The sequence below is a fragment of the Patagioenas fasciata genome, chromosome 5 (assembly GCF_037038585.1).
Source record: "Patagioenas fasciata isolate bPatFas1 chromosome 5, bPatFas1.hap1, whole genome shotgun sequence".
Classification (NCBI taxonomy): Eukaryota; Metazoa; Chordata; class Aves; order Columbiformes; family Columbidae; genus Patagioenas; species Patagioenas fasciata.
This window is the reverse complement of record NC_092524.1, coordinates 59,784,384-59,811,125: the sequence shown is the minus strand read 5'-3', so window position 1 is coordinate 59,811,125 and position 26,742 is coordinate 59,784,384. Positions and strand designations below refer to the sequence as shown.

The 26,742-nt window shown below is 43.5% G+C and overlaps 1 protein-coding gene across 1 annotated transcript in view; it reads right to left on the bottom strand.

Annotated features, from left to right (window-relative positions):
• Positions 1-9,103: 9,103 nt before the first annotated feature.
• The window catches only part of RCOR1 (REST corepressor 1), an 84,223-nt gene continuing 66,584 nt past the window's right edge, over positions 9,104-26,742 (bottom strand). Inside the window, exons 6-12 of the mRNA XM_065838200.2 lie at positions 26,384-26,502; positions 22,714-22,792; positions 18,391-18,585; positions 17,485-17,562; positions 16,721-16,778; positions 15,947-16,176; positions 9,104-13,510 (exon numbers count right to left, since the gene is read on the bottom strand). Of these exons, the coding sequence (XP_065694272.1) occupies positions 13,469-13,510; positions 15,947-16,176; positions 16,721-16,778; positions 17,485-17,562; positions 18,391-18,585; positions 22,714-22,792; positions 26,384-26,502 (801 nt within the window). The 3' untranslated portion in view covers positions 9,104-13,468. The remainder of the gene's footprint in view (positions 13,511-15,946; positions 16,177-16,720; positions 16,779-17,484; positions 17,563-18,390; positions 18,586-22,713; positions 22,793-26,383; positions 26,503-26,742) is intronic.

The window sequence follows — 26,742 nt, the reverse complement described above, 5'->3', positions numbered from 1 at the left end:
GTCCTCTCCTCCTCAGAGCTTTACCAGCTCTGGCAAAGGGCCGGCTGGAGGTGCCACCTGGCACTCCTGCACTGAAAGCAGGCTGTCAAGAAATAGTTTGTGTAGAAAGACAACCAAACTCAAAGTTTCACAGCAACAAAGAACGCGGCACATCTGTCACTCAGCTCTGCTAATGATTAATTCCCTTTGCCGAGTCGTTTCCAGGACTTCATCAGGAGCTAATTTCTAGACCTACCACACAGCCTGGCTGAAGCATCCACCTGTTCGCCATCTCCTGCAAAAATAAATGCTGTCGGTTCAGGGATCCGAGCTGCCCTGTGTGCCCACGGTGTAGCCTGCACCCAGTGCCTCCTTCCCTGAGGACCTGCCCTGTGTCCCTCCTGCCGTCGTTCCTCTGCAGCCTCAGCTTCACCACCAGACAAGAGCTGGATTTTCCATCAGTAGATTTCAGTACCTTCACATGGCTGGAGCAATCTGGACTTACACCAAGCTTCCCACACAAAAGATCTTTTTCTTTACAAGGAGGATAGGAGAAAAAGAAATGCCAGGACATATCCATGCCCCTTTCCTCCTGTAGAGTCCACAGATTCTTCCCAAGCTTCTGCTGTAGGCAATATTTAAGACAGCAGCACGTACGCACTGCCCAGCTCCAGACACAAACACATGGCTTCCAGAGGTTTCTGCAGGAATTAATCAAACACCTCAGGACATGCAGTTTTCACATACTAATTTACTTAAACGACATGCTGCTTTGTCTTCACAACAGAGACACCTAAACAGCTGAACAGAAATCACAAAGTGAATCTCATAGGAATAATTAGGATAGGAAAAATAAACCAAGCCGAGCAAGAGTCACCCAAGCAAGTGGCCCTTGGGGTCTTCCTACAAACAACCTATTTAGAATCAAAATAGTTGCACGCTGAAGAAATTTGGACAGTGGTCTCCAAAGCTTCAGCTATTCTAGGAAAACAGCCTGCTATAAAAGGCTGTCATGAAAAATGGATCTTGTGATGTACAGCCAGACCCAACATGGAAAACAAACCAAACTGTTCATCTGTTACTCAGGGATGCTCTTGGTGGTGGGACCATGGCAGAGGTCCCAAGCCCCATCTACCCCACAGACTGCAATGGTACTCCCACTACTCCCAATATAGGTTCAAGGTACCTTTTGTTGAATTCCAGATGCCCACACTGTTCTGTAGCTGGACCACAGCTCAGCAATCTTTTTGGTGTGTATAATATCAAGACATTCTTCTTATACTCTCCAACTTCCCTCTGTACTTCGATTATCCCTGGTTAAGAGTTTCCAGAAAAATCTGCTATAATGCCATCATTGCCAAGGAGCAAGCACAACATCAGGGACAATATCCTTCTAGCATCAGAGAACTTTGGCCTTCAGAAAGCAAGTCCACATTGGCATCTTTCTCCAGAAGCTTCTTGTATCCAACCAAGGACCCATCCCTCCAGTCTGCTACTCAAACACGTAACCTCACACTCTGCAATGTTCCTTCAATAAGGTCACACTCACAACCACACACAGCTCCTCAGGTCAGCCCCCTTCCCACCAGCACCGAATTTTCACAGGGCTTGTTTTATACAAGGCAAAAATAACCCTTTGCTACTAGATAACACCTACCACAAACTTCTTGTACAACACCTTATTGGAGTGTGCTGTCTAAAATTGACATTCTGGGGCCTTTAGTAGCCATGTATCGCAATGATTAGAAAATAGCTTCTTCCTTATGTATATAATTGCTCCTGTTAACTAAGGATTTTGCCTCCCAAGCACCCACAGGTTGGCGATACAAGCCCTAACTGGGCATTATCCTAGGACTTATCCATAGGAAGGACACATCCTAACACTTCCCGTCTGCAGACATCAACACCTTCACACTGACATTACTGCTCTCCACCCTGAGCTCACAGGTGAGCTCATGTCGATGCAGTTTTGGCAGAAATTACAGCTTTGCTCCTCCTCTGTGAGCATGTTAATGACTCCCAGCAGTGCTGTGAGTCCCCCCAAGTGACCAGCAGTTGTTTGGAGCCTTTAGTAGGTTCTGAATTTTTAAACAAAGATGTATTCTCCTGAGTGTTTTCATGGCATTAAGTAAACATTAAACTTTTTAGTAAAATGTAAGAAGATTGAAAACTATCTCAATTATTCAGCTTTCATTTATACAGCACTGTGACCTCTCTGTCTCAGGAGGCTGTAGAAACAAGACAGAGTTACTAAATGAAAAAAGCACACCTTTACAAGAAAAACAGAGATGACTCCACTGCCTTCTGGCAACCTTCAAATGCAAAAACAGCAACAAAAAATGATATGAAGTCTCTTTGCTTCATTTTACAGATTAATTTTTCTTTTTGTACCAGAGCAAAAGCCAAACATTGCAGACGGACATAAAACTGGATCACATCCAGGTCTGAAGGGGCTGCCCTATCGTTAACGTGCGCTACTAGTGAAATCCTTCAGATTAACCAGTTTGATCCAGGAAATGGCCGTCTCCAGCAGACAAAGCAGAAAGAAAAGAGTTTCCTGAATGCAAAATAATTCCCTCATCCAAGCCCTTAGAACAGGTTCACCAACCAACAAGGAAGCAATTCTGAGGTGCTAGATGTTCTCTCGAGTCGATAAAGTACTGCCAAAATCTCGCTGATTCTCCCAGCATGCTGACACGTTCCTTTGTTAGCAAGGCACATCTTTCTTTGTCAAGTTTCTGCTTGGCCCCAGACGCTAATGAGAAGCTGACAGGTAATCATTTAAAACTGCATTTGCTATAACGTTATAAAGTTATTTACCATCCACCTTGTCCAAGTCTTACTGCAGACTATGGAAAAACACCTAACAAGGCTAGGATTAGGCTCTCTACTATTTATTTAATGCCAAAAGCAGGGGCATCCTCAGATGGGGTACTTGCAATTTAAAGCGTTAATACAAAAATATCTTGGGAAATCCAGCAGAAGTCAGGGAGTCACAAGTAAATTTATATATATAGGTATATGTATATAAAAATTAAGTTTTCTCCTCTTATTGTAAGATATTTTCTCTGCTCCTTGAGAGACAGGCTGGCAGAAGAGGACTGAATGCGTTTCACATCATGGAGGCTGCAGGCAGAGCACATTTGAGGGCAGTGGAGATGCAAGTCAGTTCACAGTTATTTGTTATGGATCTATTTTTTGACACCGGATTCCGAACGGCAAATCTGGAGCCCTGCACAGATCCCACTACTCATTGCTAACAATGAACAAAAATAAAACCAGGAGGAAGAGAAGTTATCCATCCGTGCCTAGGGCTAAAAGCATTGCTCGTAACAAATTACTTGACTAGTTTATCTTCCTTGTGTGCACAGCATAATTCTTTTAAATTATTTTTTCTGCTGCTAAATCCCACTGTGGTTCTGGGTCACTCATTGAAAGTCAAAGCAAGAGGCTGCTTGTGATGGAGCACAGACATAGAGTATTGTTTGCTTCCCAAGTACAGCATGGCGCTGAACCCAGGGCCCCCCGTGACTAATTGCCAAACCTGGAATCTTTATACAAATACTTTTAAAGGAGAATTTGATTAAGCTTAAAAGTTATCTTCTCAGAATATTTGTACCAGTGAGACTTGATCATGCAAGGAGAAGAGAACCAGCCATGCAGCAAAAGGGAATTAGCTTAAATAGAACATCCAATTAACTGACTTTGGTGTTGTATTTTGGTTTTTTAATAGTTTTTTTTTTTTTAATTTTTTTCTTTTTTTAAGGGAGAGCATTAAAAGCACAAGCTACTGATCAGAGGCACAAAGCTACTTTTGGTATCAGAAAAGCTGTCCCTAAAGTTGCACTGGAAAGGCCAAAAATGGTAAGAAATAAATAACATTTTTTGCTTTCATGAATGATGACGGTTCCGGCCTGAGCTGTCACTTTGAGAGAGGTGGGACACAGGGCCCAAATGAATGGAAAATGGGTTCAATGGGATTGCCCCTGCCCAATACAGGTACATTTCAAGAGTACCGAAAAGGTACCAAGCCATGGGGGAGCCAGTTCTGTTATCAGAGGCACATTTCAACAAGCAAAATTTGGGACCTTTAGGAAGACATACTTGTTTAGAAGCTCCAGAAGTTTCCAGCTCTGTCACAGATTTCCTGCTATGTATCTCTCTTGGCAGGAAGCAGATTTAACCCTCCTTCACGAGGAAGGAGCACAGGACAGGAGTAGGGACCCTTCCTACAGGAAAGCAGGACAAGAAATTCAATTATTAACGGTGGAAACAGACACGTCTACAGGATGTGCCATTCTGCAGTTTGGAGAAACTCAACATCCAGTAGCTACTGAAAATAAACAGAATCCTCCAAGCCAATCTTGAGCAATAAGGAACCCACTTCATCTTACATGAGGAAAAAGAAAAACCAACACAAAATCCCTAATCCACCCCAGCAGGAATCCCTGGGAACACGCAGAGGCTATGCAGGTGCTCCTTGAGGGCTCTTTCCAATCCTCCCCACACCCCCAGCAAGGTGCTGGGTCTGGCACTGGGAGAATCACAGATTCACAGAATGTCAGGGATTGGAAGGGACCTCAAAAGCTCATCCAGTCCAATCCCCCTGCTGGAGCAGGAACACCCAGATGAGGTTCCACAGGAAGGTGTCCAGGCGGGTTTGAATGCCTCCAGAGAAGGAGACTCCACAACCCCCCGGGCAGCCTGTTCCAGTGCTCTGTTACCTTCACTGAGAAGTTTCTTCTCAAATTTAAGTGGAACCTCTTGTGTTCCAGTGTGTGTTCCAGAATGAGGAGTTACTGCAGCCCAGGGGCAAGTGGCCCAGCTGCTGCAGTCCAAGGCAGGCAAGGCAGCTGGAGCAACTCAAGGCTTCTTCAAAACAGCTTCTATAGCCACAACAGCACATGCAAAATGCAGAGCAGAGTGCCACAACACCATGTGGCCAAGGGCATCTCTCTTGGTCTCCCGCTATCCAGCCCCACGGGCAGCATGCAGATCACGGCCATGGACCGGACAGCTCCAGAGAGCCCTCCGTTCCCTGTTCTCACCTGCACAACTGTCAGCCAGAGCTTGATCCTGGTACAAGTTCGGACTCTAAACCCACAGCCAGCACACTCTCACATGCTCACAGCACCTCTGCAAAGCACTGGCCAGCTGCTGGCAGCCACGTGTCCAGAACAGGGGAAGACTACAGATACAATCAGAAATAGGTATGACTCCTGGAGCACCTTTTCCACCAGAAGCTGTTGCCCTGCCAACAGTACAAATCCCCTGATTCAACACCACTAAAACCCGCCGACCAGTAAGTGTGGACCCAACTGGCAACAGGAGCTTGCCCAATACCCTTCTGTACCAAGAAATTCCTTCACAGAAAGGGTTGTCGGGCACTGGAACAGGCTGTCCAGGGAAGTGGTGGAGTCACCATCCCTGGAGGGGTTTACAGGGTATGTAGATGAGTGGATGAGGTTCTTAGGGACAGGGTTTAGATGTGGACTTGACAGTGTTAGGTTAATGATTGGACTCAGTGATCTCAAAGGTCTTTTCCAACCAAAAGGATTCTATGATTCTAAGAACAGGGAGCTGGAGAAGAATCTTCAGCTCATCAACCACAGCACCTCCTTCACGTACTTTCAGAGTTCAGGATTATATGGTGAGATTTGTGCCCAAACGTGAAAGAATCATCTCACTAAAGTTATGGACTAAAATCCAGCAAAGTTTTTCTCAAATCTCAACCCATGACCCCTGGGTGCCGCTTACAGAAAACAAGCGCAACCCTCCAGCCCTTCCTTCACCTGCCTGAGCAAGCCAAGCCCATTCCCATCTGTTTGGGCAGACCTAACTTCCAGAGGATGAGCCAGGATTACAGGCAGTACCCCAGAGGAGCTTTTCAAAGCATTGGTATGACGGCATCAACATTTCTTGTTGTTGTACCTGAAAGTGCAATGATGTCTAGTGCTGCAGTGAGGGGTCTGTGTCCTTGCCCCGCCTGGGGCCAGCCCCAGAACCCACAGCACTGGTGTGGTTTGTGCCCAGCTCCTACATTTGAGACAGAACTCCAGGCTTGGTCTATAATATGGAGAAAAATAAGCTCTTTCACAGGATGTGATACATTAGATCAGTTTTCAACATTTAGCTTAGGGTTAAATTAATTTCACCCTAGAAAAGTTTACTTCTCTCTAAGGGATTCTGGACAGCAAGCACGGGCAGTGACAATCCGTATCCACTGTGATGTATCCCACATCTTGGGATTGACTAGTCAGGAACAAGTCTTTCTCTGGCAAACCCCTTCCATCCATTCTTCTATTTTATTAATTCACCTAACTCTCCTTTATATAATGACTTATTGTAAACCTTGAATACACAAAGCAGTATCAAGAAGTCTGCCGCTGCCTAGATCTCCTATTCATCTTTTTCTTTTTGAAATCAGTTCAGTTTTGTCAGTCACATACTATCATCTTCTATTTTAAAAGCTTATTCAGGACTTACTAAGCCATAGAGCTTAATATGCTACGTCAGAAAAATTGTATCTGCTTCCCCAAAGTGTGCAGATGGGGAAAGTTCCTCCCAGCTGACCCACGCACATTTTATGTCCATCATCCCACACACCTCCTCCTGTTCCCAGCTACCTTAGTGGAAAGTGTTCAGCTGGATTCAAACACACAGCCCTGCCTCTCCTTCACCGTCATCTCCAGCTGGGAACAGCAGTCAGCGTGACATGTGTTGGTTCTCTCCCTACTCCCATTTTCTGATCTCAGTGTAAACTCCTGGGCTGATCAATGGTTTTTCCCATCTTCCAAGTCCTTGCCTTCTGCTGCCCTTTCTGGGCTGCCTGCAGCCTTTTGGCATGCAAACACCTCCCCTTTCAGCAGGGCAAACTTCCAGGTGGTTTCTCCATCTTTCATAAAAGCTCAGACCTCCTGCATATTACTGTCCTCAAGATTTCCCCTCTTGATGGCTTCAGAAACTGGTTCCCTTAATATTTTACAGCAATTCTGTCCCTAGCCCTTCTACAGTAAAAGCAAACAATCCTCCTAACCCAGCAGCAGGTTTGAGAGATACTGTTTGGTTGGGGTGTTTTTTTACTTGTTTGTTTTTACATACAGGCACATTTTGTTTAGTGTTTACTAAAAGCAAGATGAGAAATTACATTTGCTTTTATTAGTTCAAAGAGGATTTTGGTGGATAAGACAGAGCATGGTTTAGAGGGGAATGAGATCATAGGTTTGATACCCAGTTCTCTCTCAAACATCACACTATCTTTCAGACTGGAGGGTGGTTTATGAAATAAAATCCATGCTTATAGTGTCTTATTTCATAAAGCTGATACTTGGGGATTAGATTAAGATCTCAGTGCACAAACAGCACCAACACTGAATCTCTTCCCTTTCAGCCTGTACTCGTATCGCATCCTGCAAGGCAGCTCCTATCCTGAGGGAGAAAGCGCCCGGTGCTGCCGTGTTGTTCACACCCCACAGCCTGCAGAGAGGGGAAGGGCCACGAGGACACCTGCATGTGCTCTGGAAACGGAAGTCTCCCCTTATCCACATGTTCCCCTCCTTGGTTCAGGTCCAAAGCTTAATTAACCTCAGAGATTAAAGTCTAAACCACAGTAGTTGCTGGAGTGCTGATGCCTTTAGATTTCAACACTGTAAGTTAACAGACACCAATTTGTTATGTAGGAAACAGGCTATCAGGAATACTAATTATAGCTTTTTAACTCCATTCGGCATTAATTCAACACTGCATTTCCATTCACAAATACATATCATCACTAGGTAGAAATGTAGCACCTGTGTTTTTATAAGTAGTAGCCTTACCTCTGCTTTACCTTTGCCTCTGGGCTCCTCAGAAGATTCTTCAGGTGTGTGTTGGGCAGATGAAGTCCCCATTTCCTCACCTGCTCTGCCCCCTGATTGACAGGAGAGGAAGTTCCTCCTTTTTTTATTTGTTTCTGTTTGTTTTGCTTTGGGGTTGGGAGGGCACATGGGCAGGAAGGGCTGGGTTGTATTGAAGGTTAATGGCTGAAAGATCTTTGAGTCAAACAAGTTCACTAGAAGAGCTCATCACCACTTTATGGTATTGGTACCGGATTCCCCACCACCAGGAAATTTACAAAGATGATTTCCAGTAAGGAAACACCCTCAACTCTTAAAAATGCTGTCTGTGCTTCCAAAACCCCAAAACAAACTCCCTCCCCACCCCCCCTTGTTTTACAACATAAGGGCACAGTTGATTCCTGCCCTCCATAAACTACAGCATTGAAACCACCTCAGTATCACAGTATCTTGCTGCATTTAAAACATGTCAACAAAGGAGAAAACTCCTCATCATTTGTCCTGGGCTAACACCCAGACTCACAAGAGTACCCAGCCTCTGGAATGTACCACGACAACACAAAGCAGTTTCCCTCGTAATGTCTTGTCTGTCCTTCCACATTCAGTGCCCAGTTGCACCCAGCACGTGAAGGCAGAACATACCACCTTCCTGAAAAGCCCAAAGTCCAACCCCAGGGCAAAATTTCCCGCAATTCTGAGCATCTGTGATAGCAACCTCTACGCACTGCAAGAGTTGCCTTTTCCTGTACATTTCAAATGCATTTCTTTGATTGCAGGACAAAGATGACAATCTTGTTAGCTTGTACAGCCAAGTGCTGGCCCTTTGCATGCAGCAGCCAGCAGGGCTTTTTCTTCAGGTCCTCATTACAGCAGCAATGACACCATCAGCTCATCTCCATCCATTCTGTACGAGCTGGACTCCAGCTCTACCGCCCAGGACCAGCCAGCACCCCAGTCCCACCACTTTCCAGAGCCGGGAGCTGCCAGGGCCAGCAGGGCTGCGGAGCCCACGGCTGCACAGCCAGGGAAGGGATGCGCTGCAGCATCCAAACCAGGAGCCGCGGTCGCCTCCCAGGGCCACCAGCACGAGTCCCATCGCGCAGCTCCAGCTGGCAGCACCTGCTGAACACGGCTCAGCATCCCCACAGCCCAGCGCCGCCGGCAGCAGCTGCCCCGGGCTCCAACGCCTCTGACGCGGTACGGGAAGGGACAACCCCCGGTGGGTTCTCCTGACCAAAACTGGAAAGGTAACGGGATCGATTACATTTCAAAACCACATTTTGCATCAATAACATTTTACTACATATTTTATTACATCAATGGCTTGAAAAAATTTTATTTGATGTCAGCAAACATTGGAAATCATAGAAAAATGAATTATGTAGAATTTCACAAAGGAATTTACCCCACTATAATTCCTCATACAGTAAAATAATTCAAAACCAAATGTTACTTTTCAGTGGCTAAGCAATTTTATAATGCTATGAACATTCATCACAGTAAGTGTGCTGAATAATAGAAAACAGGCAAAAAAGACATTTAAAATATTACTTACAACAGCATTATTACAACATACTTTCTTTAAAATCCCAACGAGTATTTTGTCACTTCAAAAGCTATACAGCATTTCCATTATATTTGCAAACTTAACCTTATACATCTTTTAAAATCTTGAAAAAACTTCTTTTAAGCAATCTATAAGCAGTTAACAAAATTGATAAAATCTACATAATGGAATACTATACACTCCAGTATAAATTTTATTTTAGGAGAATATGAATGTAAACACTCATTATTATACAACATGCATAGACTATACTGACCTTCCATCTTCTGAACTGTAACTTTCACTGCAATTGTGCTTTACTATCAACAGGAAAAGCTGCATTAATCCAGGGAGTGGCAGAGAAGTATTTGCTTTAGGGGCATTGCACAAGATCACTAGATTTTGACTTGCTGAAGACAAGCTGGAGCTAATAAAAATCCTTCTTTTTTTTTCTGTAAAGAGTAAATATCAGGCCATTCATCGCTGAATGGGCTATGCATAATTTTATAGAGACTTGAAAAAAACGCATGCTCAGAAATCTCCTACGATAGTTTTGCGCTTCATTGACTTGGAGATTTATGTTCACAAATCCAGTGATCAAGTTAGTGTAATGCACTGTTTGGCTCATATTTGGTGTGCAAGAATACCAACAGCATATTAGCGATTTAGAGAATAAAAACTGAAATTTAAAGTGACAATGAGCATATTTTACTACATAATGTTTCAGATGTATTTGTACAGGAAAGAAAAATGTTTGTCAGGACATTGCTTTAAGAGAATAAGAGTCTCACTCTTATATTACCTATTTAAAAAGTGTTCTAGTGGATATTTATGGGGTCTTCCTGGTTGCAAACTTGTAAAAATATATTAAGAATTCACTATCCCCATTGGTATTAAATATATCAAGACACAACCATTGTGGTTGCACTACCAGTTATGGCTACTATGGTCTCAAGCATCTGATTGTACTTTGTTGCTATATTGTTAAGCACAACTGAGGCATGTATTTTTTTTCCCTTGGTTATAAGATTATATTACAAAAATTGATCACTGTTTCAAACCAGTTAAACACGAATATTCAAGTAACAAGGTTGTTTTAATGGAGAAGCGAAAAAGAAGTTACCTAGCACTTTACACAACTACATAAAAATTAAATAGAACAAATGAAATTTGTTTATGCATATGCAATACACTTTTTATATCTTTAAGATTTCTAAAACTAAAACTTAAACTATCATTTTCTTTAACGATACCATATTTTGCACAATAACTTATACTTAGGAGAAATAATTTCCCATTTTCCACAAAATATATATAATTATGACATTCACATTGATAGTTTAAGAAACAAAATTTAAGTGAATATTCTATCTTATGCAGTTATCTTTGTGGACCCTTCTAATCAGAATGCAACCAGTTGATGTATCTAATGCTTGACCCACTTGAAAAACAAGAAGAGGGTCTTCACCTAAACAAGACCAAATCATTTAAACTTTCAAAAGCTAAAATGATTTCTTCGCGTTTAAAAGATAGTTAAAGAGGACGTAAAAAACTAAATGTTTAAAATACAGTGCTATTATATTGTATGTATCAACTACAATAAGATAGCCGTCAACTGAAAAGTAAACAACTTTTTTCTTCCTAATATCACGAATTACACATGTTTCCCCCTACCCTTTGGGGATGAAGCCAAAACACAACTTTTCTGATCATACAATGGACAGACTGGAGGGCAAAAACCGATGGGAAGTTCTCACAGGTAACTCAACTCGCCAGCAGAAGCCTCTCTGGGTGAGTTTGATCAGCTGGGACGGGAGCTCACAACCCTCTCCCACCAGCGAGGACCTCTCTCCACGCATTGGTACCAGCGGGAGGTTTAATACTAGAGTATTTCTAATGAGCGGTGTTGCTTTACACCAGAACTGTCAGCTGAATTCACAGTGCTATTTGCCCATCTTTAATTCACACTGGCTAACAACTAGTGTCCGTTCCCACAAGAGACTCCCAACTCCAACTGGACTGAAGGAACATCCGCAGGGCCACCAGGTCGCTTCAATAGCTGTGTAGATGCTGCCACAAATTTGGGATTACAGTTTCCAATACAGAGGACAGGGAATAGTTCTTTTCCATCCTCCCATCACCAAAAAGGATCTCTCTGGAGCTACCAGAATGAAACTGCTTAGGATCAGCTCCAAAATGGCTGAAACACTCAAGCTTGCCCTAAGAAATGCCTACCCCTCCTTTGCCTGTGCAGCATTGCTCTATTTCTGATGATGAATGACTGTCCTCACACACGACTCAAGGAGGAGATGCCTCAGTGGTACACGACACTACCTCCCCGCCTTTCCTTGGGTTGTGTCTACGCTGCCAGAGGTGCAGTCCCAGCCGGCTCCGTTAGCCAGCTGGCGCTCGCCTGCCTCATTTCAGTACAGGGAACAGAACCAGCACAGCACACAAAACAGCACAGCCCAGCAGCTCAAACATCAGCACCGAGCTCAGACTGCGAGCTGCAGCTCCTCAGCTGCATGCCAGGATACGGACCAGCTCGTTTCAGGTTGTGTTAAGAGGCTGGTGCCACACTTGGCTGCGTGCTATCTTGGCTTGAACCCTCTGCAGAGGAACAGAGACAAAGAAGGTCCTTTTTTCCCCCCACACAAAGACACCTGGTGGTTTCTTCCAACATCATTAAATTAACCATTTTTAAATGCTTTGTGACTAGTGTTATTTTGCAGCTTTCCACTGGACAAGAAGTAATACTGCTGCTTCTAGCTTCTCTGAACACTGTCTGCTCAGCAGTCAGCAACTGCCTTGTTCAAGGTGCAAAGTCCTCACACGGGACTTTCAAGAGCAGCTCCAGTTCAAGCCAGCTAGATAGGCCACAGCACAGGTCATCCGAGCAGAGGGCTGGGGATTTGAAAGCTGCATGCACCAAGTACTCAGAAAAGCACCTCTTAGATTTTAAATTGCATATTTTGGTTCAGAACATGAAAGCGATGTGTGCTTCAGAAGGGTTAAAATGGCCAATGGAATTAACCTGGTTCTTCTCCATTAAACTTCTTAGAGACCAAAAACTACCTGAAGGTTGAATTTTGTGCTCCAACCCTCATCCACACTTCCAGTGGGAGAAGCAGTTTGATGTCTTTGGCAAACAGCGCTCTGAAGAGGAATGAGACACTGGGACAGAAAGCGACCTATGGTAGCCAAATGTAAAAAGGCACATATTCCAAAAGGAGAGGCACCAGAGAAAGTTGTTTTGACTTAATCCCACAGAGGATCAGGAAAAAGAAAGTTGTGTAGCGCTCATTTAACAAGTTACAATGCAAATGCTGAATGCCAGGGGTTAAATAGCATATCAAACAGTTTCAGGTTACTTATTCCCTTTTGCACTAAATAAAAGCCATTAAAATATACAGGAATAAAATGTTCAATTAGGGAGCTTTCTACAAAGCAAGATCACACAAATACAGTGTAAAGAATTGCACAAACCAGACGTGTAATGAGCTATACGTTTACAACCTTGGGCTGAGCAAACCTTAGAAATAACATTTCCTATCACTTTGTGTTATTCAAGATTTCTTGTTAACATGCCCTGTCATTTCGGAACAAATCTGACACCACTGGCATGTGCACAGACCTCTCCTTTATAGAAAGCTCACTAATAATAGTGTCATCGTAAGAATACACAGGAAGCGGAGACCACAAGGCCATGCAGCAATATGTACTTACACCCTATGGACCAAGTATTACAAGAACTCCTAATGTGTAGAGTTACTGTGGGGCTGCTAAGGAGCTCCTTGTTTTGCAGGTTGGTCAAAATTTACAGACAGGTGTTACTGGATCTAGAAATCCTCATGCTTTAAGCAGGACAGGACGTTGATGAAATGGAGAGCTGAGCTACCTGGGTGCTTGTGAAAGAAAGTGGAGGCAGTATAGAGAAAATGAGGGGAGATTAAGGCAGATGTAGCACGGGACTGGAAGCGTTTGCCTTTTTTTGGTAATAGCTGCTTGTCCACAGATATGATGCAGATGGCTGTCTGAGGTTTGCTAATACCTGATATCCTGGATAACACAGTAGTCAACACAAATTGTTCTAGGCTACAGCACCTTCTCACGAAGCAGATGCATATCTGACATCAAGAACAGAAGTAGCCTGGAGGGAAGGGGGAGGGGGGAGAAAAAGGAGATGTTTAGTTTAAAAATGAATATACATCAGCTTTCCTGCATCTCCAAACTTCACCCCAGATCCACAATACCAAAAGCAACAAAACAGACAACCCTGGCACATGCAAGCAATCACAGCAGCTTCCCCTACTCTGAGCCACAACGGGATTTGTTGGGAGTATAAACACACAGAATTAAGACTGGAGTTGAGGTTGCTTTATAATCAGCAGTCTCACCTCCCCCCTTAAAAAAAAAGGGAACTGTGGTCACTTGCTGTGAAAACACACAAAGGGGAAAGCCCAGAGCAGTCAGAGGGCTGACAAAGCTTTCACTAGGCCAGCAGCCAGGCACACACAACAGGCCAGGGGAGAAAGAACCTGACGGACTGCAGTGCTAGGCCAACAAAATCTTCTCCTGGCTACTGCTGAGGCCACCTGACTGGACCAGCTGCCTGTGCAAGTGCTGTCAGGAGCAGGCAGGAGATGCACAGTACTGCACAGCTCAGGAGGGACCAGGAACCCCCCCTCCTAGCCCATATAGCTCACCTATATGATAGATAATCCCAACGATGTTTCACTTTTCCCCAGAACTGCTCAGACAGGCATCCAGTCAGCACCGTGCTCATGTCACCTCTGAAGGCAGGAGCACCACATTTACAGCCAGCCTGAGAGGCAATGTCTGACGTGCTCAGAGAGCATGGTGGTCATTCGATGTCCACTGTGCAACACCCTTGTGTTCCTTCTTTGTGCATTTTTATAAAGAGCCGCGGGCTTGGTAATTAAAATCCTTTCCATGCTGCCAGCACCTTCCTCCTCCCAGCCGTGACACAGCGGTTCCTGCTGTCCACAACAGGCTTCAGCAAGAACCACAAGCCACACGGTGCTCGTGTAAGGCATACGTGGTGTGTCACGCCTGGCAGCTCACTGCTGCCCTGCCTGTGTCAGCCTGGTGAAGGCAGGCTCTGCTCTCGTCCCCAACAGTACTGCAGGGCACAGTGAACCGCCTGGCTCCCACAATAGCTGCCTTTTCTCTAGACTTTGCAGGTATTCCCACCACCCCATTGTTTTGGTCCCCTTTCAACCACCCAGCACTCGCTCAGCTCCAGCCTGGGCACATTCCATCACTAGTTTCGGGTCATGAGTGCTGCTCCACCAGACCTTGCTGTCATGCCTCCACTCTCCCTCCTCCTCCTCTGCTAACTTGTCTGGGATCCACACACTTGGCCACAACAGCACATTCCAGCTAATGCTGCAACCATTGTCTTCCTATCTCAAGTGAGACTCCCCTTTTTTGTCTGTAACTTTCAGGATCAAGGGCATATTTGAAGCCAGGAAGAATTCTGGAGGGCTCAGAGAAAAAAAACCTCTGCTGTGCCAAGAGACAGAACTTTACCAGTCACGGGAAAAGGCAGTGACACAAGGAGTTTTTTGAGTTTGGTTTTGTTCATCTGCCATACCTTTGGACCTAGTCCCCAGGTATAAGCATCTTTGAATAACATGTTATTAGGATTTGTGAAGCAATGAAGTTCTGCTCTCAGTGTTTGAACAGCAACATACAAGGGAGACAACCAAAATCAGGGCAACAAAAACATACAGTATACTAAGTAGTCTTTAGTCCATGTAAGACCAAAATCTGCCTTACGCTGTTGACTGTGCTTGCATTTAGAAGATACAGCTTTTGTGCCAAGCTGTCTTATAAAATTAGGCCAAAGGGAGCCCTAGATCAGACATTTTTAAACATACAAACCTCCAGCGGGGTTTTCTTTTGCAAGACTGTGTTAATATTACATATTTGTAACTAATTTTCATATTTAAACACTCTACAGTCTCCTAGTCAACTTTAAACACACATTGTCTTTGGAGAAGTGTTAACTCCATGAAGCTCCACCAAGGAGAAGCTGTTTCTAGAATTTCTGTCTTCACAGAAACTGCTATAAAATCAAGGTAATTCCAGAACAAACAGTTTCACACACTCGCCTTGTTTATAGCTTTCTTCCCTTCCCCCGAGTGAAACCACTCCATCGTCAAAAATGAAAGAGCGAGCTTTGCCTCAGAAGACTGTACAGTCCCATAGAGCCAAACCTAGAACAGCTTGGAGAACTGAGTGCAGGGAAAACATCCAAGTGAGATAAAGACGTATGGGGTGTCAGCAGCAAGAGGCATTAAAATGTCCATGTGCTGATGAGATACAGTTACTGTCAGAGGGCTGCAAATTAACTGTTCTCTTTCCACTTTCATACATTTCTGGAATCCCCAGTTCCAAAATCAGTAATGGAATCTGTATATCCAGAGGAAGTGAAATATGCTCAGACTGAAGATTGTCAAAACCAGCTTTTGCAAAAAGAGTATCTATATAAATATATACATACGTTTATCTGAACTGAGCTCAGATTGGGAATTTTATGTGACTTTTAAATTGGATTTACCTCATCTTCCTCTTCGGACATTTTAGTGGAATTATCAGGGGATTTTACAGGCTTCTGGTTATTGGTTCCATTTGTCTCCTCTTTGCCATGCTCTGCCTCCCACTCCTGTAGAACTTCATCTATGTTGAAGCGACGTCGATAATTTACAAAAAAGTTTTTCACTTGCACCACAGATTTGTTTCCAATCACATCAGAGATTGCCTGAAAGTCTCGTCCGTATTTCCTGATTGCTAAAAGCAACAAAAACAAAAACAAAAGTAATGTGTTATTTCCACAAAGACCACAAATCAAGCTCAAGTTACAGCGTGAGGACCCTAAGATGAACTTCTGTCAACGTTTCAAGCCTTTCTCAGATTAATCCAGAAAAAAAAAAAAATAAAGAGTCTAAAACGGGCAGGAGACACCGTTAAGACCAGCCCTTGGAGAACAGAAGAAAATAAAGATGGGCACAGCCAAATCTAGAAGACCTGTATAAATCTGCCTGTACTGCTTGAGAAGCTGTGTAGGCGAAGAACGTAACAGTGACTCCAGTAGAGTTTCACTTTCTGAAAGCTTGGACAAGCAGAGATTATTTGCAAACATTCATATTGTGCAATTTATACTGCCCCGGAAGGGGTAGGGGGTGATACTGTTTCCTTCTTAAATTCCATTCTTTGGGCTTTAATGCACAGCAATGACAAAATCCTTCATTAGCCACTAAGGGTAACACAGCTCTGAAACACAGTTGGTTTTGATTACCACCACCGAAGGACAAAGAGACTCATAGTGCCATACCTTGCACAGCAAGAAGCTGCTCATCCGTGGTCCAACGGGCATTAAATTTCTGAACGACCTAGGCATCAAAAAAAATTAGGTAACTTTATTTACATAAGCAATAACTTTCCCTTGTGTCTAAGCTCATAAAAACCAAACAAGGAATTAGCTGTTCATCAAACTGTATCATTCCTTTCAGTAGCAACAATGTTTTCAACAAAGAACTGCGTTCGGCATCCATTCAGTTAACTGCGACACACACAGTGCCTCTAAGTCATGGGAATACAATAAGACAGGGAATGGTCTGAGCAGATAACCACGAGCCACGCTCTTCAAAAGCACCTACTTGTTTTGATCACAGACACCCTCTGTAATCTTGGTCAAATTATTTCCAGCATGAGGTACCAGAGTTGGAAGGAAAACAGCAAAAGCACCCAGTGCCAAGAGAAGGATGGGTCATTAACATCTTCTCCTACATTTCTCGGTATTTAGAGCAAATCAACTACCTCTCTCACAAGGGCATACGGATACGACACTGACAAAACGTGGCATATATGGGATACCTGTACTTCTGTTAGAAATCACTTTTACATGTTAAACACTGGTCTTTCTTCTCATCTCCTATTTCCATTACACAACAACAGTGAATATGGTAATGGTCTTGATTCACACTGACAACTAGTAGGGCATTGATCCTATTTTACTGGAAACCAGAATAGACCTGGTATGTAAACACAGATTAGTATTTATCTCCACAATAAGCAAAGGCCAGAAAGTGATCCTACCTCTGGAAGTCTGTATTGTTCTACACCACCTTCAAGTTTTTCTTTGAGTGCACTGTTTGTCTGTTTGATATTCTGAATCTGTAAAGAAAGTTTCATTTCTTTAACAGGGATAAAAGAAATCTTCGGACGAGCCTTCCTCCAGCAGCCCCAGCAGGAACCCCACAAGCTCAGCATTCCAGTTCTACTCACAACTCCCCTTTTCCAAAAAGAAAGTTTGCATATTGGAATAAAGGAATTCAGAAGGAGCTGGTACATCAGGAAGTCCCATTTAATTTATTCAATCCAGTCTGCAAGTTATTTGGAGCAAGAACTGCCCCAACTTCCAGGTCTGTATAAAGCTCAGCATAAGAAGGCAGGCCCTGTTCGCAGCAAGTAATGAATCAAAGACTGCTAGAGAGCTCTGCTTCTCCCAGAGTGCCAAGAAAAAGGCTTCAGGCCAAAATACCAATTCTATTAAGCTTAATAAAGAGCTTGAGCCAGATGTCTGCTCTAAAATCAGTGAAAATGTTCAGATCTAGGAAACAAACTCATGTAGTAAACCTGTCCGTACAAACAGATATTTGAAAAACATTTGTTTAAAAAACAGATCCATCAGGGAAGCAAAAGGCACCTAGGGAAGTTTGTATGATGCCTGTCTAAGAAAGAATAAAACAAACATTTGCCTGTTCCAAAAGTACTGTAGGCAAAGGAAACTGATGGTTACAGCTGGAAATCAGATGCTACTGAAATCAATGTCTTCTGGGGGAAATCCACAGTTAAAACATAAGCAACTCTGAACTGCAAGAAACGCTAAGCACCAACAAATGTCCCTTCACTGTCAAGCTACAAATTCCTGTGAACTACTGTAGACTATGATGGGCACCACCATCAAAACGAGCAGTTATTTTTGAACCATCCCATCCCTACCTGTCGTTTGATTGAGACTAATTCCATGTCCAGTTGTCTGAGTACAGTGGTAGCAGCTGTCGCATTGGCAGAAACGGCCTCCACATCTTCTTGGGAAAGGAACATTCCTTTGGGAGGTTTCCTCTTTGCTCTGTTCTTGGCCTGTGTACTGTGCTTCTCCTTCTTCACCTGAGGAACGGTTTCAGCAGGTGGCACCTGGCAAACAGTGGTCATTTTACTAAACTAGCTGATCTTTAAAGGTCCCTCCCAACTCAAACCATTCTGTGATTCTGTGACTTCTAGCCATCCTCAAAGGCTGGAGAATAAAGGTTGCTTGCAAACAGGAAGACATTTTTCACTGTTTGTATGACATGCCATTTATAGCATCTTCTACAAATATCTCTTTTAGGCAGCTTTCAATATTTACATAGAAACTGCTTGTCTTCTCTGCCTCTTCTCAATTTGGGGGACAGATGACCAATTTTCCAGCAGTTATTTTCAAATATTCCAAAACCTCTATTCTTGCTTCTATCACCAGGCCTCAACACAACAGTTTAACTGAACACCGGAAGGAAACAAAGTGAAGTTTGGAAACAGGGGAAGGACACAACTAGAAGAGTTTACAGAGACTTGTTTTTCTACCCATCAGGACAAAAAATAAACCCAATTTATTTAGATAAACTCCATAGATAAAGGAGTGAGATGACTACAAAGTAATTCTTAGATCATTATGCTGTTTCTTGGAACTGGCAGTTTTGCCCACAAATAAAATCTAAGTCTCTTTTGGAAAAGGGGATATTTCACAGGCCACTAATTATTTTTGCCTTCTGCCTAAAGCAAGGAATTAGGCACACACCTCTAGCAGGTATATTAGCTAGGATGCTACACTACAGATCCTTCAAGAGCACATTCTCTAGTACCAAAACCATCACTTCCAGCAGCTACTTTCAACAAGCAACTCATACCCAAGATTTATTACCCAGTGGCTGGAGCCTGGCCAAGAACACAGAACAGAAGAAGGGTGGCGGGGTAAGGAAAAGCAGAGAGGGGAGGCCACACATCTGAAATCCTCTGCCAGCTTCAAACATATTGGCTTCACTTACCACTATTGTTTCCCTCCTAATTTGCAGCTACATGTAGTTTTTACACAGTTTGCAGCATTTGCTCATTAGTGAGCATTAAAATGCTCACATTCAAATCCACATGAGGCTGAGCACAAAGCCCCATGTAATCATGAGACTCTGCCTCCCAAAGACTGGAAGACCCCAGCACAGCTGCTGGCAGATACAAACTTCCAACCTCTTCATGGGCTCAACAGCCAGAGCCAGATGGGAGCAGTAACGTGGACAATTGCCTGTTTTCAACTTTTTTTATTGCCCACTTTAGTGCCAATGACTCTGTGAGAGATGATGCCTAAGGCAAGCCCAGGAGCAAGAAGTAACTATTGCTGTTGCAGGATGGATATCCTCCTTCTTTTTGTAGAAGGGAGTGGGGAGCAGGAGAAACCAGACTGGTTTAGCTATGAACATGTGAGGTAAGCTCAGTGCTTCACAAGCGAGCACTTTGATAACTGAGCCAGGTGAATTATTCAACATGGACAGACATTTCAGATTTATTCATATTTCATCTACATAGAGAATTTCACAGGATGATGCGGTAATGCCTCGCCACAGATCCAGGCTGTAAATCGACCAACATGCAACACCTGCAGTGCAAATATCCCAGAAGCCTCAACATTAAGGAAAAATGAAAGCAGTTTCAAATTATTGTTTTACACAGTTCAAAGAATATGAAGCTCTTTTGTACTGTGGACAAGAAGCCAGAAAGCCAGAGCTCCAGCAGAATGGTTTTTGACAGCTCCACATGCCTCTAGGTCCCAGTGATATTGCATAGACTGTGTAAACTTGAACGCCAACCCCATCTTGGAAACTCTTGCTTTGCTGGCCACACACATCTCTCTGTAGAAGTAAATCAATTCATGAAAAACAGAGAAAATTAAAATGCAGATATTTAACAGTGCTTCTCTGTTTATTTAGATATTGCCATTGCTATCCAGCGCACTTTAGTCTTACAAACCACTTAATACAAAGTTCCCTTCCCCAGATTTCACAGTGTAAAGAGAAAAACCAAGCTATCTCAAGCTATGTAAAAGCTGAGGATGAAGCAGGAGGCGCTTCCAGGAACAGGGAAGATGCAGAGAAAGCAGCTCTAGTTCATGACCTCAGTATTATAAAGTCACTGTCTGAGGAAACCTGCACTAACACTGAAAGTACTTTAAAAAAAGGGAAGATTCCCCCTTCAATGATCCCCAAAAGAGGAAACAATGACAGATTTCAGATACTCTGAGAAATCCCAGTATTACTTGGCAAGTCATACAGTAACTGACATGTCTCAGAGCTGGAAAAGCCATCTCTGCGGGAATCGGACAGGGAGGTTCTTTACGGTAAGAGTCCTGGGCTAGTGGTACCATCACCACCCCTGCATGTCTGAAATGTAACCATCACCAAACAGAACCCCGTCTTGGATACCTGCTTGCTCTCAAGGCATTTTCAATTAGCCCCAGGCTCAGGTACTGCAAAATCACTTCAAATGAACAGGCTAATGCAGGTTATTGGCTTAATTTCACCCACCAGAAAAGTCCCCACAGTGCCTGTCATTGCACACACAGCCAGACTGCACGTGCTCCATAAGCTCTGGTCATCTCTTTCTGATCGGTTAGAGTGCCAGGGCCTCTGTTAGCGTGACAGGGAGGGCAGGCAGCCTCCTTGCGTACAAGACTTTCTACAGAAATGTCTTGATGGCATCTGTCAGCCATCTGCTCTGGTTTGGCCTTACAACAGAGACAGCCAAGCTGGCAAAGAACCTTTCTCTCTTCGGCAGCAAGTTCAGAGCATGCCAGCACTGGTAGGGAAGGAAGCAATCATCAAGGGGACTGAAGGGAGCTCTCTTACAGATGCAAGCTTTCAAAGAGCTTATGGAGAAATCTAAACTTGAACACTTATCAGAATAGTGGGAAATGGGATGATAGTATTAATTATTTACAGTGGAGAGCTGCAGCATATGCAGCTGCAACTCGGGCCAGTGAGAACCTTTCCAGTTTGGGTGTTCCTGAGGTTTTTGAGAACTCAGCTTCTTGTAAGGGTGACTGTGAGTGGCTTCACATCTTTTGTGCTCCTAGGAAGTCATCAAGGATGCCAGCTCCTTCAGTGGAAGCAACAGCTCGGCTTTTCTGGAACATCTAGAGAGCACCCTGGCATGGGTGAAGAGCAGACTAGAGTGCTGTGATTTTTCAGCTATTTCCATTCAAAATAATTTATTACGGGAATTAACCTCACTGACAGTGACTGGCAAAGCAGCTCCTTTAGGCCCTTGGTTTTGCCTGTGCACAAGCACGTTTTCAAATAATTCTAGTAATTTTTTTCCTACATATACCCTTTAAAAAAACCTGAAAGACAACAACCATGAAAGAGAAATCAGGCTACAAGAGAAGGCCTGAGGGTAAACATCTTCCTGTAGCACTAACTCATACATACAACCCATGCTGCTGCTAAACGGCAAAGCTTTTTGATTTAGTAATAATAACCACCAGGTCATACACATGAAAATAAAAGCATACACTTTCCTGTTAAGCACCACAGACCGTATTTTCAAAGCTATTGCATTTGTGTGGCTCTATTTTTACCTAGAACTGTTTGCCCGCTCAAAATGAAATACTTGAAGTGAGGTGCCCATGCTACATTTTAAGTAGACAAAATACTCTGGGCGTAACAACAGGCTAAGGCCCCTCTGACAGACAAAATGAACTGGCCACACGAAAGCTTTCTCCTCTACTGGTCACCACTGCTTACATTCCCAGTGCTACTGAAATCCTGAGAACTATCGCTGAAGATTTCAGTACATCAGGAATTTAACTTTGAATCTAAGGCATAGATAAATACACTCTTGCTAGTCTACCTTGAACAGATTAAAGGACATATTTTCCCTCCACCAAGCTAACTCAGCAGGCACAGAGTGCTTCTACTCCATCTCCATACAGTTACGTTGATCTACACCACCACTGAGGGTGGTTCAAGCTAGCACAGCCAGGTTTGAATCAAAGACACTAGAAACCTTCACATAGTACATTATAATGTGATGGTAGAGGCTTAAATTTTCCCAGCTCCATCTATAACAACTTATTTGTCTATGCTTGTCTTGATCTAAGAATAATTCTGAAGACAATTCTTTTCTTGTATGACAACTATACAACGCACAAATAAAGAAAATTAGATACTGTCAGCTTCTACATGAAGCAGCTAGTAAGTAAACACTTTCATTTGTACAGTAGTAAGAAAAGAATTTTACCTCCTTTTTGCTCTCCTTGTTTTGTTCGACTTCTATATCAATAGGGTTATTTCCATTTGCTTCATCCATTTCATCCTCACTGGAAAACAAAAGCAAGCAATATTGTATTAGTTTGTGAGGCACTCTTTTTCATAAATAGCGTGCTAAAAGAAATGCATTGGTGCAATAGCAAGTCCAACAGCTTTCCTTAGTTTTATTCCCAAGGGGTTTTTTATGGGGTTGGGGTGAGGTGGTTTTGGTTCAAGTTTTTTGTTTATTTGGTTTTGGTTTAAGTCAATAAATCCTTAATTGTAAAGATACTATGGACCATGTCTCGTAAAGAAAGACTTCTCGGTAGTGTACTTAGGCAAAATAAGTCTGCTCAGATGAAGGTAAAATACATGAAACCAATTGCAGAAGTTATCTTTTAAAGAACATGGGACATGGAGAATTTAACTTTAGGCAAACTGAGACAGAAACAAAGACAGAATTACAGCAAGTAGCTGAAACATGTATTTCATATAACTCCTTAGCATTTAGCAAAATAGACAGGCACAAGATGAACTCCCCCAAAAACAAGCATAAAAAATGTGGTGGTTTTGTTTTCTTTCGTTTGTTTGTGGTTTTTGTTTGTTTAGTTTGGGTGTGTGTGATTGGGTTTTTTTTGTTTTCCAGTGACAGTCTCACATTTCATTGTCCCCTGGAAAAGAAAGAGAGGTTATCAGTTACAGAATAATAATAGGGATGAAATTGGGGCCATATTGATAGTGACTCTGGCACACCTGGCCAGTTTGGCTTCATTGGAATTTTAATCAGACATTAAATCAAATATATTTTCACCATTTAGAGTTTTTGTACCGTACGCAACTAAAGTTAATTGCACCATTTGGGATGATGCCCAGAAGAGGAAGAAATAAGCTGACCTAATCAAAGCCCTTTTTTTGCCTTCTTTTTTTAAATTATTAATTTAAAAAAAAAAAAAAACCACACACACTATTTTTTCATGTCAAACTTTATATAGCCTGGGCCGAGGAACTTGGGCTGGTGCAGGCAGGTGACAGTGGCAGCACACAGCAGGGCTGTGCAGAGAAACCCCAGCAGAAGCTGTGCCGGGCTGCTGGGGCGCTGGGCTATGTTGGGAAGAGCGGGGGACAGCAGGCACAGCGGGGGCTGCTGAGCATGGTGGCAGTACCAGGGCTCGCTCACGGCCATCCCCCTGCTGCAGTGACCTCCTGTGCAGAAATACCCCACGGAAGAACGTGCCGCTGGGTGGTTTGAGCTGGAGTCTGTCTCCACAGGAGCAGTCACTTGTACAAGCTGCTGCTGCTCTCCCAGGCTGCCTGGCTCACCAGCTGATACACAAGGTATTTAGTTCATGTAATCATGATGCCAGGGAATAAACTCACAAGAACTCCCTCCCAGAGCTGCACACACAAAGCTCATCAGCTACGACTAAGAACAGTCACTGAAAACTGGTCCCAAATGTACTGGGAGCTATTTTAGTGACAAACTTGAGGAGCTGGGGAATTTCCCTGCCAAACCACAGAAGAGATATAGCAGCATTTGACTGAGATACCTCAGACTGCCTCTTCTCTTAACCTTGTCTCCAAAAGAGCTTCTTTGTGTTCTCACCTAGGTTCAAATTTCAGCCCTTCTGCAAAGGACAAAGCCACACAGGCTTCACTGTGGTCATAGTTTGCTCTTCTATTCCAGCAAGTTCCCTACATAGGAGTTAGACCAAAACCCACCTGCTCATTTCTGCCATTTTAGATATTGATACTATTAACTGAAGAACATTTCTTAAGTTTTTCAAACACGCAATAGCACATTACAATCTCAAAATCTGGGCACCCCAAACTCAGCCAGCTTTGTTTCCATGCCCCACATGGCTGCACCAACAAATCTTTTGGGGGTGTAGAGCTCTGACTATTTTACGTAACGGAGGGGAAGAAGGGAAATCAAACACCAAGCTGATGGCCTGGTGCTTAGCTTGCTGCAGATGCAAACCAAATTACACATTTCCAATCCAGCTGCCTTCCTCACAGGTTACACAATTACAGCACACAGCAGCCCATATAGTTCTTTCCCAATCACCAGATGGTCTGAGGTGCTGCTTTTCCCAGCAAACAGGCACAGGTACCAGAGAGGTGTATTTCCAAATTGCAGTAATTTCATTTATGAGCAAAAAGCAAAGATAGAGAGGTAGTATTAAACATAGTATAAGACAAACACATACCCCTTTTAAGAGATTTTTCTAGCCCCCTCATAAATTAGTAGGAAAATTCAAGAAAAAAAAGGCAGGAGGGGAAGAAGGAAACAAATCCAAACAGCCTTGCAGAGAAAGGAAAAGAACAGAATGGAAAAAGAGACTCAGGTCAAAGAAAGCCAATGAAATACTGGACAAGTTAGCTGGTAGTATCCTCCCTGGCCCTGCCTGCTAAGCAAGCATTGCTGATCTAGTGGAGAGATGGGAGAGGCTGAGTGACTCACTGGTGTAGTACCGTTCAACCCTGGAAACACGTTTCTTCCCCCTTCCCAAACAGGGCTCACTCATATACCCTAGAGCCAGTGTACGGCTCCTGGGGAAGTGCTAGAGCAGCAAGTCCTTTGAGGGAAAAGCTTTTGCAGAACTTTACACAATTATGCTAGGAGTCTTCCAAAGCCAGGCACACCCGAAGTTTGGTCTGCAAAGACATTAACTGCATCTCAGAGCAGGCTGAAAAGGCACCTGCAGCAAGCAGATGGCATTGCTGCTGTTCAAGTGTTTGTTTTTTCCCCCACACACACCTGAGGTCACCACATTTCTGAGGCCCTTGTCAGCTCCAGAACCAGGTAAAGTCAGCAAGTGGCAGTTCTAACTGTACAGATGCTTCCAACAATACACACAAGGCCACTGCATGACCCACCTTCAAGGGTTTGCAGGGGTATCCAGGAGGGTGAACTTGCAGACAAAGCTGCACAAGCAGGAGGCAAGCTCATCTCCTGAAGCTCAGTGGCCAGTGACCTCCCTAACACCACCACCCTCACCCAAATCCCTGAGGTACCCAGCTCTCCTTGGGACACCTCTGTCGGAGAACTCATCTTAACTTCCTCTGTGCTACCCTCTTCTCAGTCACTCAAAAATATGGCTTGACAGCCATATACTAGTAACAGTTTTCCAAGGACAAAGCAGGGGAAGTGTATGTGCATACGCAGAGGCCGAGGGGTTCTGCACTGGAGCCTGTTCCTCATCAGCTGCATGTTCTCACTCTACTGAGCATCACATGGTGGAAACAAAGGCAGATTTCTAGCTCTTTCATTACTTCCTTTTACTGTCTTGCTTATCAGCTTTTCTGGCTCTGCTGACAACAGTGCCAATCAGCTTGTAAACAGTTTTAATTCCATTTTCTCCACCCTCAAGCAGCATCAGAGAAAAAGCTTCTAAAGCGATGGGACAGTAATCACTGCACTAGAGGGCAATTGGGAATTGTACAGTGTTGAAAAAGGGAGAACACCTAACTACCAACAGTTTCCTTTTGGCTTTAAGCAAAGCAACACATGCACAGCAGGGAAGATGGGTGGGGAAAGAAGGTGCGGTACCAGGAAACATTTTGGGGGAAATCCTATATGTGGTTTCTTACAAGCTAACAGGAATCTCTGAGATAGTCTAAAGAAATCAGTGTGCGTCACGCCTTTCTGCTTGCAAACCTACCTTTCCTCACGTTCCCTTTTTTGTTTACGAGCATGACGGTCCATCACGCTAGTTTTAGTCCTTGTCTTCTTCCAGGAGTAGTAAAATTTCACCAGGCTGGCTATTGATTTGTCAGGAAGCTGTAAATTAAACATGTATCCTTTTATATGTTTATATGTAAAGTATCCCCAGGAGTTCACACACAATCAGTCTGGTTTTGTCAAGAAACATCTGATCTCTCTGCCTTGGATTCTCTCAAAGGCTCAAGTAATGCAGTTCTGCAGTCTTTCCAAAAATTAGCTGCGGGGGAGTGCTTCGGGTTAGTGCCAACTATTTAGGACATCAAAATCTCTAAGAGCATCTCAGCACGCCTCCATCCA